Raw genomic sequence first — 16,825 nt, forward strand, 5'->3', positions numbered from 1 at the left:
AATTACTGTGAAAATCCCCTGGTTACCACACTCCTGTTCGGGAGGAGAATTTAGCATGGCCAATGCCCCAAAGCAGCACATCTTTCGGACTGTGGGAGGAAACCGGAGCACTCGGAGGAAACTCACGCAGACACGGGGAGAACGTACAAACTGCACACAGACAATGACCAAACTTGGGTCCCTGGTACCATAAGGCAGCAGTGCTAACCACTATGTCACCGTGATGTATTCGAAATAAGTGAGGCGAACTCTTGTACCAGTTATTTACATTAAAAAGTGCTGCATTAAAAATATTTGTACGTTTTAAGTATCAATATACTGTCTTGTAAATATTGTTATCCACCAGTTTCCTTACAAAAACGTCTGTTATATTCTCAGACAGAGTTTTCATTGGAAATATTTTTGCACCTGTTTGCTAATTTGCAGTTTGGGGCGGCACGGTAGCACAGTGGTTAGCACTGCTGCTTCACAGCTCCAGGGTCCCGGGTTCGATTCCCGGCTCGGGTCACTGTCTGTGTGGAGTTTGCACATTCTCCTCGTGTCTGCGTGGGTTTCCTCCGGGTGCTCCGGTTTCCTCCCACAGTCCAAAGATGTGCGGGTTAGGTTGATTGGCCAGGTTAAAAATTGCCCCTTAGAGTCCTGAGATGCGTAGATTAGCGGGTAAAATATGTGGGGGTAGGGCCTGGGTGGGATTGTGGTCGGTGTAGACTCGATGGGCCGAATGGCCTCCTTCTGCACTGTAGGGTTTCTATGATTCTATTCTATGATTCTAATTACAACAGTGCAATATTTTTTTGATAATTATGGGGGAAAAATTAACTCCCTCATTACTGGTAGCAAGCGGACAGTCCCACTGTTAAATTGTTATGTTTTTTGGCCTGAAAACAGGTGCAAAACACATCAGTTCCTAAATCAGTTAGGTAACATTGTCATTAGTTTTTATATCTGCATGTTTGCTTTTAAAAAACCCTAGCTGTACATAATAAGTAGCCAGGTAAGGCAATGGGTAAATGAATAGAGTAAATGGTTAACAAAGTAACCCATATGTACAAGTACATTAAGTAGTTTATTAACTATGTAAGCCTGTTGAGTTGCGTTTACAATCACTGTTAAAAAAAAATTTGCAACTCAAGACCTCTCAAGTCAGTAACAATATGGACTTCAGACTGCATCTTGTGGAAGGCTATGAAATAAACACATATTTAAATTTACAATTGTTAGACAAAGATTGCTTATGGTCCTCTGAAAAGATTTGATCTGTCTTCAATGCTGTTTTCATTTCTGTTTGCTGTATTTTTCCTTTGAGAGTCTTTTGGGCTTTGAGTGGAGAAGTAGCTTTTCATTTTAAAGTTTAATGTTTTAAAGTTTAAAGTTTATTTATTAGTCACAAGTAGGCTTACATTAACACTGCAATGAAGTTGGTGTGAAAATCCCCTAGTCGCCACACTCCAGCGCCTGTTCAGGTACACTGAGGGAGAATTTAGCGTGGCCAATGCACCTAACTCACCTGATGGCTTTGTGAGTGGAAAATCATGTCTCACAAATTTGATTGAGTTTTTTGAAGGGGTAACCAAGAAGGTAAATGAGGGCAGTGCAGTTGATGTTGTCTACATGGACTTTAGCAAGGCTTTTGACAAAGTACCGCATGGTAGGTTGTTGCATAAAGTTAAATCTCATGGGATCCAGGGTGAGGTATCTAAATGGATACAAAATTGGCTTCTTGACAGAAGCCAGAGGGTGGTTGTAGAGGGTTATTTTTCAAACTGGAGGTCTGTGACCAGCAGTGTGCCTCGGGGATCAGTGCTGGGTCCACTGTTATTTGTCATTTATATTAATGATTTGGATGAGAATATCAGAGACATGGTTAGTAGGTTTTGTTAGCGCGAGTGGGCGAACACGACCACTTCGGACTCAGAGTCAGGTTCAACAGCGGTACAGCTTTATTAACGTTGACGGAGGTGCAATCAGGACATACAAACAGCACTGTCCCGAAAGCACTCTGAAGGCCTGCCGCAATGGGCTACAGTTATACTCGAACTTTGACACGTTGTAAGATTCAAATGTTAATGTTTTGTTTACAGTATTTGACTCTGACCATTCTGTGGTTGATGTGTAAATGGTTTGTTTATGGTGTACTGATATGGTCATCCTGTTTAATGGGTTTTTAGGTGCGGAGTTGATGTGTTAAGTCTGGTGATTGTCCAGTCTAGGGAGGTGATAATTGTCTGAGATCTCCGGAGTTTCTTATACAATAGGTGTTTAATTGGATATCAGGAAGTCTTCCAGGTCTCAGAGACCTTCCGAAGTGTTGATAAGGGCTTCCTGATATCCTTGGAGCCAATTTAATTAAATGCTAATGTGAGTTCCTGAGTCCTTTTGTCAGCCTTGTTTCTGCGTTTTAAAAGACCTGCTTGTCTGTTCACACTTTGTGCCTGGGTGCTGCTTTGTCCTGTTTCATTTATTTGATTTTATTCTGAGAAATATTTATCTAAGGAATCACAGAAATTTGGGTCTGCTGACAGTTTGCAGATGACACCAAAATTGGTGGCATAGTGGACAGTGAAGAAAGTTATCTCTGATTGCAACGGGATCTTGATCAATTGGGCCAGTGGGCTGACAAATGGCAGATGAAGTTTAATTTAGATAAATGTGAGGTGATGCATTTTGGTAGACTGAACTAGGGCAGGACTTACACAGTTAATGGTAAGGCGTTGGGGAGAGTTACAGAACAAAGAGATCTAGGGGTACATGTTCATAGCTCCTTGAAAGTGGAGTCACAGGTGGACAGAGTGGTGAAGAAGGCATTCGGCATGCTTGGTTTCATCGGTCAGAACATTGAATATAGGAGTTGGGACGTCTTGTTGAAGTTGTACAAGACATTGGTAAGGCCACACTTGGAATACTGTGTACAGTTCTGGTCACCCTATTATAGAAAGGATATTATTAAACTAGAAAGAGTGCAGAAAAGATTTACTAGGATGCTACCGGGACTTGATGGTTTGAGTTATAAGGAGAGGCTGGATAGACTGGGACTTTTATCTCTGGAGCGTAGGAGGCTGAGGGGTGATCTTATAGAGGTCTATAAAATAATGAGGGGCATAGATCAGCTAGATCGTCAATATCTTTTCCCAAAGGTAGGGGAGTCTAAAACTAGAGGGCATAGGTTTAAGCTGAGAGGGGAGAGACACAAAAGTGTCCAGAGGGGCAATTTTTTCATGCAGAGGGTGGTGAATGTCTGGAACAAGCTGCCAGAGGTAGTAGTAGAGGCGGGTACAATTTTGCCTTTTAAAAAGCGTTTAGACAGTTACATGGGTAAGATGGGTATAAAGGGATATGGGCCAAATGCGGGCAATGGGATTGGCTTAGAGGTTTAAAAAAAAAGGTGGCATGGACACGTTGGGCCGAAGAGCCTGTTTCCATGCTGTAAACCTCTATGACTATAACCAGCACGTCTTTCGGACTGTGGGAGGAAACCAGAGCATCCGGAGGAAACCCATGCAGACATGGGGGAGCATGGTTTGGAAAATTAATGTTACCAATATTGAAATCAAAGAAATACAATAATTTTCTCCAAAGTCTAAATTTGGTAGAAGATATTTTGATGCGGGCAAACTATTTACCATAGTTCTGTACCATATGTTACAAACCAATGCAAAGGACAGTTTGTATTTTTCAAGCTATTATCATATACAAATGTGTATCAGATACATTGCTATCTCAGTACAGACAACTTACTGTTGTGAACTTTTACAAATTTATTATACCATTAAAAGTAAGTGAGGTTTGTGACAAGAGTTCACTGGTTTGGATTAATGGCATGCTTGTTTTCTGACAGTTAGGGTGCATCTATTTCCAGCCAGGCGGAACCCTGTTTACATTGCATGGCTCCTGCCTGGCTAGAGGACTGATGTCTCATTGCGGGAAGCACTGTGCAGGTCTGGATACACAAGCTGTCTTCCAACTGAAAGTGTTTGGAAGCTCTGGGATGGAAGAAACCCTGCACTAAACCTTTAAATGTTGTTTCAAGAAGTGCAGCGGACTGACTGAGCAGCTTGCAAACCAAGGGTGATCACCACACTGTGTTGAAGCAAAGTAGTGTGTGACTGCATCTCCCCCTGATTTGGGTTGCCCTCGACCCCAAGGTTATTGAAATGAAGTGGCAGAACAAAGTATGGTGCAGGCTACATACACCTGAATCTTCTACTGGATTTTGCTGCCATGTAATCAGGGATTAAGCTGTTGTCATTATTTTTAACCAACATTTGCGATTAGTCGGTTAATTTTATTTTTGCGGAGTTTATATCCAGTGTTATGGTTTGAAGTTAAAAACAGTTGCTCGATGTATTTTCTCAAAGGTTTATCAGTGGGTTGTATTGGTGCAAATCCTTTCCTTTTTATTGACTTTTGTGTCGTTCTGTACAAAGCTTTTGAATACATCTATGTATCAAGTTGTTGTCTGTAGGACATTAAATATCTTAAGTGTTGAGAAATAACTCCTCTATTGAAAAGTTCTGATTATTTAAATACTGCAGACTACTTTATTTGCAATTTTCTTTTATTAGGTGTGAAATCCCAGAATCCATTGCCAACTCTGGAGGGTTCTATCCAAAATGTTGAGTTGAAGTACTGTAGCACATCATTGGTAAAATGTGTTTCGGGGACCATGGGATCAATAAAAGCTTGTGCCAAAGCCCCAGGTATGTGCAGCTGGAACATGTAAAAGTTTATTGCCTGTACAGGAGAATTGGCCTAAAAAGTCACAGAAATTAGAGTTTACTTTGTCTGTCATGAATCAGCTTTTTCCCCCAAAGATTTGTCATTTTGTCAGTTGAAGATTGCATTGTGTTAACAGTTCTATCTATAATGTACAATGATCAGGCAATGAAAATATTAATCTTTTTAACTGTCTAGGCCAAAAATGTTTTGGATGTTTGTTTGTATTCCCTAAAGTTCACTCTTAAGAATGGCTGCACAAACTCTTAAGCACTGGCATCTGTGTAAGGCTGATTTAAGGTAAGTATTTGCGGTATGTCCCACATTGTTTAAAGCCAGAACATTCACTTACGTGCTTGCAATCGAAAACAGGTCATTCAGAATGGCACTAGCCAGCATTCATTCAGAATTCAGTGTTGAATAATCTAGATTAATGTGGTAATTATTACAATTAGTCCATTAACCAATCTTCCATTCAGAGACAATTTAGTGAAAATTCAGACCACTACATGCACCCACAGGACATTTTAGTGTCTAAGTTTGGATCATCTTAAAGTGGTCCTAAAAGGACCAATGTTTCTTACGTTTAGCTAAACTAATTTCTTAAATTCAAATTCGTGATATAATGATCATTGGAAATTAATGCTCAGCTGACAATAATGCTCAGTTTTAAAAGTAAAGATTCATCAAAAGTGACTGTAGTGATAGAGTAGAATAGAATGACTGTTGTCTTTTTTTAAAAAATGAAGAGTAGAGCGCGATGGTATACTCTTTCACAATCTGGACCCACAAGGGAGAATTTTACCAGGTCGTTGAAGGACAGGCATGAGCAAAGTTAGAAAAAACTGCATCGGGCTGGTTTGCCAATATGTTCTCGCCTCCAGTTGCTTCTCCCAGGGTAGGTTGGGTGCTGAGTGCGATGTCAGCAACCGACACATTAGCAGTCGGAAACCAACTCAGGTTGCCATCAGCACTATTGGAAGTAATGAACAATAATTTTTCTGGGGAAATAGAATTTTACCCTTGCTGTTTCTGCAGCTCATCAGCTTACAGGAGTCTTGGCCTGAATGCCATGAAAGAAAAATGCAATCTGCCCATTCAAGATGAAAATTGGCATGTCATAGAGTCACAGCACAGAGGGAAGTTATTCAGTACATCAAATCCATGCCAACTCCTCGCAGATCAATCCAATCAGTCCCACTCCCCTGCTCAATTGCCGTGGCCCTGCACGCTTTCCTTCAAGTGCTTATCCAACTTCATTTTGGATTCGTTGATTGTTTCTTCATCCACCTCCATGGTGGGCAGCAAGTTCCAGGTCATTACCACTCACTGTGTAAAAAAGTTCTTCCTCTCTTTTCCACTGCATCTCTTGCCCAAACTTTGTGTCCCCTAGTCCTTGTACAGTCACCTAATGGGAAGAACTTCTCTTTGTCTACCTTAACTTGTCCGCCTTTTCATAATCTTGTACACCTCAGTCAAATCTCCTCTCAATTTCCTTGGCTCCAAGGTGAACAACACCAGATTCTCCAAAACAACCTGGTAACTAAAAACCCCATCCCTGGAACCATTCAGAAGTCATTTGCAAGTCGAGGTTTACGATTTCACCATTGTCGCCTGCAGACTGAAATAGCTAATAGTGCTGATGGTGAGGATTTTGTCTCGCCCTCTCTTGCCCCATTCTCAGCTGTATTCTCACTGCACACACCCTTGCAATTGCTTTTCCTAAATTGCCCTCCTGTTCCTCAACCCGCTAATTAGATGGTGATCAACAAGTCGTCTTCTTAATTTGTTGTCCGCCAAAAGATTGGTGCTGCAGCGAATGGATTCGCCACTAGAAAATGGTCCCATCATCTAGAAAAAACCTAAGCAGGGCACATTGAGCCCCTATTCTCAAATGATGGGATTGAAATCATGCAGAAGATTCTCTGAAAGAGTTTCAGCAGTGTTCAACTGGTTCCCAGTGACTGTGAGCTCCTCTGTGCAAAATTGCTAGGATAGCTGCTTTCGTAGACGGAAGAAGTGTGATCGTCCAACTGAGCATGCCGTAATTAGATGGAGGTTTACCCGCAATCTGTCCTTCAAATAACAGCTTTACCTTTCTTTTGGGATTACCCGCTCTCGTCGAAAGTTAAGTTGATTCTTTATTATAGAAACTTTTTCACACGGTGATCACCTTTTGCAGGCTCCAGTTGCGCTATCCACGGCAGATGTTGAAAACAACTTTGTATTGGCTTGCATTTAATGAGCATCTTTCATGGCCTAACACATCCCACAGTGCTTCACAACCAGTCATTACTTTTGAAGTCTAGTCTGTGTTTTAAAACCGTTAAACAGCACCAGTTTACTCACGGCAAGGTCCCACAGTAGTAATGAGATAAATGTGCAGATGATAGAAACTTAGGAACATGAGTAGGCCATTCAGTCCCTTGAGTCTGCTCTGCCATTCAATGAGATCACGACTGATCTGTGATCTAACTTCTAATGTTGGTGATTTTGGTTGTGAGATAAATCTTGGCCAGGCCACCAGACAAACTCCCCCATTGAGATGAGGGCTTTGTTTGGCTTTGCATCCAAAAGGCAGGCCTGCCAGCACAGCATTTCCTTCATACCGCAATGAAGTGCTAACCTTGATTCTGTGCTCAATTTTTCAACCAGGGTGGGTCTTCAATTCATAACCTTGTGACTCAAAGATGAGAATGGTAACACTGAGCCAAGGCTGAAGCTTTGTGTGTGTGACTTTTTGACATTTCCCAGCATGTTTTTACATTGGCAAGCTATTCTTATTTCACATTTGACATTGTTCGCCCAAGTTTCTGCTCTCAATTGCTCTTGAGAAAAAATCATTCTTTTGAGCCAAACGTTATACAAAAAAGGCTCAGCTTTTCTTCCCTTTAATGCCACATGTATACCTAATGCGCTCCTGAACAAAACAATTATTTTTAGATCAGTCTTTTAAAGATCTGGTTTGTATTTCCCATGTTAATGCATTGCCCCAATCGGAGAGGTTTTTAAAAATTGCTGTGTGATTGTTCAGGAAAATATCTTTGAAAGTATCGAGTCCATTATGTGGCCCAGCCATGAATTCTTTCATTGGTATGTGTGAGTATTTCATTCCCTTCTTTAAAAAATGCTGACACTTATAACTTCATTCGCCTCCAAGATGTTTGCAATAACTTTGGAGGCGACTCGTTGTGGCTTCACTATCCTGACTTGGAAATATATCGCCCTTCTTCCGCAGTCGCTGCGTCAAAATCCTGGAATTGCCTCCCTCATGGCATTGTGGGTTAACACAGTAAGAAGTTTAACAACACCAGGTTAAAGTCCAACAGGTTTATTTGGTAGCAAAAGCCACACAAGCTTTCGGAGCTCTAAGCCCCTTCTTCAGGTAAGTGGGAATTCTGTTCACAAACAGAGCTTATAAAGACACAGACTCAATTTACATGAATAATGGTTGGAATGCGAATACTTACAACTAATCAAGTCTTTAAGAAACAAAACAATGTGAGTGGAGAGAGCATCAAGACAGGCTAAAAAGATGTGTATTGTCTCCAGACAAGACAACCAGTGAAACTCTGCAGGTCCACGCAACTGTGGGGGTTACAAATAGTGTGACATGAACCCAATATCCAGGTTGAGGCCGTCCTCGTGTGTGCGGAACTTGGCTATCAGTTTCTGATAGCCAAGTTCCGCACACATGAGGACGGCCTCAACCGGGATATTGGGTTCATGTCACACTATTTGTAACTCCCACAGTTGCGTGGACCTGCAGAGTTTCACTGGCTGTCTTGTCTGGAGACAATACACATCTTTTTAGCCTGTCTTGATGCTCTCTCCACTCACATTGTTTCGTTTCTTAAAGACTTGATTAGTTGTAAGTATTCGCATTCCAACCATTATTCATGTAAATTGAGTCTGTGTCTTTATATGCTCTGTTTGTGAGCAGAATTCCCACTCACCTGAAGAAGGGGCTTAGAGCTCCGAAAGCTTGTGTGGCTTTTGCTACCAAATAAACCTGTTGGACTTTAACCTGGTGTTGTTAAACTTCTTACTGTGTTTACCCCAGTCCAACGCCGGCATCTCCACATTGTGGGTTAACCCACACAAAACATAGATTGCAGCGATTCAAGAAGGCAGCTCACCACCACCTTCTCAAGGGCAACTAGGGCAATAATTGCTGGCCTAACCAGTGACGGCCATGTCCCACGAATGAATTAAAAAACAGTTATGATTGGTTTATTATCAACAGTATTTATCTATATACAAGCAATGATCTACAAAACTGCAACACATGTCTACTGTCTTCTCTTCCCTGGCTCCAACTGAGCTTCCTCCCCAACCCAGGATTCGCGTCCTTGCACCGATTGACTTGGCTTCCCGTGCTGCCTCTCCATAGGATCACGTGGACTTCAGGGATTGCCCCCTTAAAGGGGCCACACTACCACAAATGTTCTTGGGCACTGTTTGACAACTGCAATTTCTTTCTCTTCAGTTTGGGAGTGGCCATTAGTTAAAATCTGACTTCAAATGTTTAGTCTGATGGCCTGACATCGGAAGTTCTGATTGTGTCAAGAGGGAACACGTTGTGAGTCAGGTCAAGCTGTGGATTTGTAAGAACTCCATTGGGGCATTTCTGTGAACATTTTCTTGGGGTACGAGTTCCAGAGTGTGGACTTTGATTTCTGTTTTAAAACTTTAAAAATTATAATTTTTCAGAGAATGTGGATATCAATATTGTATATTAATATTGTGCCCTTAACATAGGAAAATGTCCCAAGATGCTTCACCTTCACCCCAGAAGGACATTCAGCACACTGCAGCCGTTTGCATGGGGATTTATCACCACTTTCTCAAGGGCAACCTTTTTGCGCTTTATACTAATACGTGTGACAATAACAAATCGTATCAGTAGAGGGAATTCATCCTGGGGCCACTAGACAGGCTTAACACTAGGTAAGTCACCCTTCTTTAAGGGTGATCTTACCCAAAAGTGCCTAAGTGCCCTATGAGCGTGAAAACGGTGGGAATTCCGAGGTGAATGTTGGTGGCATCCTAGAAACTATTTCCGAGCAGTTCTACCATATTAAATGTCGGGGCAACTCGTTCCCGTATTCACATTCAGTCCAATATTGTGACAACAACTGTTAAATATCGTCTTAGTGTTAAGCCTGTCTAGTGGCCCCAGGATGAATTCCCTCTACTGATACGATTTGTTATTGTCACATGTATTAGTATAAAGTCCAAAGATGTGCGGGTTAGGTTGATTGGCTCGGTTAAAAAAAAAAATTGCCCCTTAGAGTCCGGAGATGCGTAAGTTAGAGGGATTAGTGGGTAAAATGTGTGGGGGTAGGGCCTGGGTGGGATTGTGGTCGGTGCAGACTCGATGGGCCGGATGGCCTCCTTCTGCACTGTAGGGATTCTATGATCACTGGCAAGGACAGTATTTATTGTCCTTCTTTAATTGCCCTTGAGAAAGTGGTGATAAATCCCCATGCAAACTGCTGCTGTGTGCTGAATGTCCTTCTGGGGTGAAGGTGAAGCATCTTGGGACATTTTCCTATGTTAAGGGCACAATATTAATATACATGGGGTGATCTTACCCAAAAGTGCCTAAGTGCCCTATGAGCGTGAAAACGGGTGAGAATCGCTTCTATTTTTTGGGCGAGCTCCCAGCCACAATCTTATGGCACTTTGAAAACAAAAATGAGGCAAAGTATGACTCTTGCCATTAGGGGGAGTGGACAGAGCGTATTCACACCAGGAGGCCAGTTGCTGGCTGCTAGGGGAAGTTATTACGCATGCGTCTTAATCTCCCAGTGCACTGTGTAAAGAGTACACAGTGCAGTGGGAAATTGTTACTTCCCCAGTCTCCCCCTGACATTGCAACCCCACCCCCAATCGACCGCTGCCCCCAATCGCAACCCCCTCCCATCGACCGCCACCCCTGTTCACTCCCCCACCCCAGATGATCGCTGCCCTGACGATCACCAATGCAGAGTACACAGCTCCCCATGCGGGAGCTCCCCATTAAGGGCGGCACGGTAGCACAGTGGTTAGCACTGCTGCTTCACAGCTCCAGGGTCCTGGGTTCGATTCACGGCTCGGGTCACTGTCTGTGTGGAGTTTGCACATTCTCCTCGTGTCTGCGTGGGTTTCCTCCGGGTGCTCCGGTTTCCTCCCACAGTCCAAAGATGTGCAGGTTAGGTTGATTGGCCAGGTTAAAAATTGCCCCTTAGAGTCCTGAGATGCGTAGGTTAGAGGGATTTGCGGGTAAATATGTGGGGGTAGGGCCTGGGTGGGATTGTGGTCAGTGCAGACTCGATGGGCCGAATGGCCTCCTTCTGCACTGTAGGGTTTCTATGTCTATGCCCTGCCTCCCCTTCAGGATATGCCCCATCCAGGCCATGGCTCCTCCCCATAGGCCCCACCCCTTGGCACTGCCTGGTGCCTGATCAGCAATGCCAGGGTGCTAGGCTGGCACTGCCCAAGGGGTACTGCCTGCCCCTGCCCCCAATCATTCAAGGGGCTTCAATGGCCCCTGGTCCCACCAGAGTGGCTAATGCATCTGGTCCCCAATCCAAGCTCTATTAATTGGACAGGCCTGACAGTTGTGTTGATTTCTCAAGGAGTTCCAACGAATTTGTGCGGCATGACCAAATCATTCTGAATCTGTGCTGAATTGTTTCGGATTTCCGAGGTGAATGTTGGTGGCATCCTAGAAACTATTTCCGAGCAGTTCTACCATATTAAATGTCGGGGCAACTCGTTCCCGTATTCACATTCAGTCCAATATTGTGACAACAACTGTTAAATATCGTCTTAGTGTTAAGCCTGTCTAGTGGCCCCAGGATGAATTCCCTCTACTGATACGATTTGTTATTGTCACATGTATGAGTATAAAGTGAAGAGTATTGTTTCTTGCGTCCTATACAAACAGGGACCAATCATTCATCCAAGCAAACCTTTTTTAAGCCTCCCTATTCAAAAAGCAAGTCTATCCAAAGTGGTCTGTCAAAGCTCTTAATCTAGTATCCCGGATGAATTTCCGAATCAGTGAATTGGCAATGTACACTGTAATTAGATATCAATATTTAGTTTCTTGTGACAAGGTGCATTGCTCATGAAATATCTCTTACATCCTAGTTCATAATAAGGGCTCACAGCCAAGCTGATTTCTGTTGCTTTAAGTTTACTTTATGGTTTACATTTGGTATTTTATTATATTGTATCTCGTTCAAAGCACATGAAGTTTTGACTTCCAAATTTGTTCTTATTCTGTTATTGCTCCAAACAGATGAATTAGTGATGCTGAACCAACTTTATTCGATCTGGTCCCATGGTAGTGATTCTAAGGGACTAAGGGATTCTAACGGATGGTGATTTATTCTCAACTGCTTCCATCTGAATTTGGATCATGTAGCATAGAAGGAGATCCTTCATCCCATGCCTATGCCAGCTCTTTGAAAGAGCCATTCCACTCCCATTCTCCTGCTCCATCCCTATCCCACTCCATTGCATAGGAAACAGTTATGCACAGTGGCACAGCGGTTAACACAGTGGTTAGCACTGCTGCCTCACAGCACCAGGGACTCTGTCTGTGTGGAGTCTGCACGTTCTCCCCATGTTTGTGTGGGTTTCCTCCGGGTGCTTTGGTTTCCTCCCATAGTCCAAAAGATGTGCTGGTTAGGTGCGTTGGCCATGCTGAATTCTCCCTCAGTGTACCCAAACATGCGCCATCGGAGTGTGGCGACAAGTGGATTTTCACAGTAACTTCACTGCAGTGTTAATGTAAGCCTACTAGTGACAATGATAAATAAACTGAAAACAGTTCAGAGAAACTTCACCAGATTGGATGATGGGCCTGTCTCATTAGGAAAGCTTGAACAGGTTGGGTCCATACCCATGGGACTTTAGAAGAATGAGAGAAGATATTGAAATATAAGATTCTGAGTGGACTTGGCTGCGTATATGCTGAGAGAATGTTGCCTCTCATGAGGGAATCTAGAACTAGGGGGCACAGTTTCAAAATAAGGGATCCCCTGTTTTAAGGCTGAAATGTAGGGAACTTTCTTATCTCAGAGGGTTGTTCATCTTTGGATTTTTATTCTAAAGAGAGCAGTGGAGCCTGGGCAAATTAATATATCCAAGGCTGACATAGAGATTTGTGATCTACAAAGGAGTTAAGGATTATGAAGGGTAGGCAGGAAAGTGGAGCTAAGGCCACAGTCAGATCGGTCATGAAGTCAGAACAACCATGAAGTGGAGTTAGGGCCACAGTCAGATCAACATGGGGAAGATGTTTCCATTTGTAGGAGAGACTAGGACCTGAGGGCACAGCCTCAAAATAAAACTGAGATGAGGAGGAATTTTCTCAGCCAGAAATCTCCCATTCTTTTCCAAAAGCCAAATCCAATGATCTGAAATAGAGTCATAGAGGTTTACAGCATAGAAACAGGCCCCTCAGTCCAACTTGTCCATGCCACCCAGTTTTTACCATTAAGCTAGTCCCATTTGCTCTCGTTAGCCTATATCCCTCTACACCAATCTTATCCATGTAACTGTCTAAATACTTCTTAAAAGACAAAATTGTATCCACCTCGACTACTACCTCTGGCAGCTTGTTCCAGACACTCACCACCTTCTGTGTGAAATAATTGCCCCTCTGGACCCTTTTGTATCTCTCCCCTCTCACCTTAAATCTATGCCCTTTAGTTTTAGACTCCCCTACCTTTGGGAAAAGATGTTGACTAGCTACCTCATCAATGTCCCTCATTTTATAGACCACGATAAGATCACCCTAAAGCCTCCTGCGCTCCAGGGAAAAAAAGTCCCAGTTTATCCAGCCTCACCTCATAAATCAAACTCCAGGGCGGCACAGTGGCACAGTGCTTAGCATTGCTGCCTCACAGTGCCAGGGACCTGGGTTCAATTCCTGGCTTGGGTCACTGTCTGCGTGGACTCTGCATGTTCTTCCCGCATGGGTTTCCTCCGGGTGCTCTGGTTTCCTCCCACAATGCAAAAGACGTGCTGGTTAGATGCATTGGCCTTGCTAAATTCTCCCTCAGTGTACCCGAACAGGCGCCAGGGTGTGGTGACTAGGGGATTTTCGCAGCAATTTCATTGTAGCGTTAATGTAAGCCTACTTGTGACATTATACTTTAAAAATCAAGTCCCGTTAGCATCCTCGTAACTCTTTTCTGCACTCTTTCTAGTTTAATAATATTCTTTCTATAATAGGGTGACCAGAACTGCACACAGTATTCCAGGTGTGGCCTTACCAATGTATTGTACAACGCCAACAAGATGTTCCAGCTCCTGTATTCAGTGTTCTGATCAATGAAACCAAGAAATAGAATGCCTTCTTCACCACCCTGTCCACTTGTGACTCCACTTTCAAGGAGCTATGAACGTGTACCCCTAGATTTCTTTGTTCTTTAACTCTCTCCAAAACCCTACCATTAACTGAGTAACTCCTGCCCTGGTTTGATCTACCAAAATGCATCACCTCATATTTATCTAAATTAAACTCCATCTGCCATTCATCAGCCCACTAGCCCAATCGATCAAGATCCCGTTGCAATCCTAGATAACCTTCACTGCCCACAATGCTACCAATCTGGGTGTCATCTGCAAACTTACTAACCATGTCTCCTAAATTCTCATCCAAATCATTAATATAAATGACAAATAACAGTAGACCCAGCACCGATCTCTGAGGCACACTGCTGGTCACAGGCCTCCAGTTTGCAAAACAACTCTCTACAACCACTCTCTGTCTTCTGTCATCAAGCAAATTTTATATCCAATTGGCTACCTCACCCTGGATCCTGTGAGATTTAATCTTATGCAACAACCTATCATGCGGTACCTTGTCAAAGGCCTTGCTGAAGTCCATGTAGACAACATTGACAGCATTGCCCTCATCTACCTCCTTGGTTACCCCTTCAAAAAAACTCAATCAAATTCGTGAGACATGATTTTCCACTCACAAAGCCATGCTCACTGTCCCTAATCGGTCCTTGCGTCTCTAAATGCCTGTAGATCCTGTCTCTCAGAATACCTTCTAACAAATTACCCACTCCAGACATTAGGCTCACCGGCCTGTAGTTCTCAGGCTTTTCCCTGCGGCCCTTCTTAAACAAAGGCACAACATTTGTCACTCTCCAATCTTCAGGCACCTCACCTGTGACTGTCGATGATTCAAATATCTCTGCTAGGGGGCCCGCAATTTCCTCCCTAGCCTCTCACAATGTCCTTGGACACACTTCTTCAGGTCCCGGGGATTTATCTACCTTGATGCACTTTAAGACATCCAGTACACTCCTCAAGACATCACTCTTTATTTCCCCAAATTCCCTAACATCCATGCCTTTCTCAACAGTAAATACTGATGAGAAATATTCAATTAGGATCTCACCCATCTCTTGTGGATCTGCGCATAGATGACCTTATTGATTCTTAAGAGGCCATACTTTCTCCCTAGTTACTCTTTTGCCCTTTATGTATTTGTAGAAGCTCTTTGGATTTTTCCTTTGCCTTACCTTGATCTGATTTGTTATTGTCACATATATTAGTATATAGTGAAAGTACTGTTTCTTGCACACTATACAAAGCATACCGTTCATAGAGAAGGAAAGGCGAGAATGCAGAATGTAGTGATACAGTCATAGCTAGGGAGCAGAGAAAGATCAACTTAGTGAAAGGTAGATCCATTCAAAAGTCTGATGGCAGCAGGGAAGAAGCTGTTCTTAAGTCAGTTGGTATGTGACCTCAGACTTTTGTATCTTTTTCCTGACGGAAGAAGGTGAAAGAGAATGTCCGGGGTGCGTAGGGTCCTTGATTATGCTGGCTGCTTTTCCGTGGCAGCAGGAAGTGTAGACAGAGTCAATGGATGGGAGGCTGGTTTGAGTGATGGCAAAGCAATCTCCCTTTTTGCCCTCCTGATTTCTCCCCTAACTCTACTCCGACACCCTCTATACTCGTCAAGGGACCCACTTGATCCCAACTGCCTATGCATGTCATATTTCTCCTCCTCCTTCTTGACCAGGGCCTCAATATCCTGAATCATCCAGGGTTTCTTAGTTTTACCAGCCTTACCCTTCACCCCAAAAGGAATGTGCTTACTCTGAACCCTGGTTAACACACTTTTGAAAGCCTCCCACTTACCAGCCATCCCTTTGCCTGCCAACACCACCAGCAACCCCCCTACCCCGGTCAGTGGTCCCAAAGTGATCCCTCACTAAGACTTCTGTCAGCTGCCCTTCCCAGTTTCCCAAGAGCAGGTCAAGCTTTGCCCCCTCTCTAGTCAAGCCATCCACATACCGAATACAAACAGAAAATGCTGGAAATACTCAAGGGCTGGAATTTTCCGGCTGCCCTCACTGGCGGGATCTTCTGGTCCTGCCGATGGTGAACCTCTGCATCCAGGAAACTGGCGGTGAGAGTGCCTATATCGGGAAACCCCGTTGATAGTAGCAGGACCAGAAGATCCTGCTGCCAGCCAATGGTGCTCTGCCTCTGCTGCCGTGGAGTGTCACGGGGTGCGTAGAAATTCCCACCCAGGATGTCTGGCATTATCCGTGTTGAGAGAAGTAAAGCTAGCATTTAGGTTGATGTCCTTTTCTCACAGCCCAGCTTCTTTAGCCTTTACATATCTGAAGTAATGAAATCGGGTTCATAGCTACTAACAAATTCATCCAGCTAATTGCCCCAGTTCCATCGGCATATATTTTCCTAATGGATACATTGAAACAGTGGGTGGAATATTCCGGTCTTGCCCACCAGAGCTTCACGTTTTTAGGTGTCCAGATCACCAATAACCTGTCCTGGTCCCCCCATGGAGACACTATAGTTAAGAAAGCTCTACTTTCTCAGAAGACTAAGGAAATTAGGCATGTCAGCTACGACTCTCGTCAACTTTTACAGATTCACCATAGAAAGCATTCTTTCTGGTTGTATCACAGCTTGGTATGGCTCCTGCTCTGCCCAAGACCGCAAGGAACTACAAAGAGTCATGAATGTAGCCCACTCCATCACGCAAACCAGCCTCCCATCCATTGACTGTATAGCAGAAATTCAAAAGTGAATTTGAATTTGTGCAGAAGGGCAATTTTTT

General features: G+C 43.5%; 1 protein-coding gene across 8 annotated transcripts in view; it reads left to right on the forward strand.

Annotated features, from left to right (window-relative positions):
- Positions 1-16,825, forward strand: part of vps13b (vacuolar protein sorting 13 homolog B) — a 993,302-nt gene that overhangs the window by 318,537 nt on the left and 657,940 nt on the right. For all 8 annotated transcript variants that reach the window (XM_078215655.1, XM_078215652.1, XM_078215654.1 and 5 more), the window contains exon 18: positions 4,563-4,697. In XM_078215655.1, coding sequence (XP_078071781.1) covers positions 4,563-4,697 — 135 coding nt within the window. The remainder of the gene's footprint in view (positions 1-4,562; positions 4,698-16,825) is intronic.

This window comes from Mustelus asterias, chromosome 7 (assembly GCF_964213995.1).
Source record: "Mustelus asterias chromosome 7, sMusAst1.hap1.1, whole genome shotgun sequence".
Taxonomy (NCBI): Eukaryota; Metazoa; Chordata; class Chondrichthyes; order Carcharhiniformes; family Triakidae; genus Mustelus; species Mustelus asterias.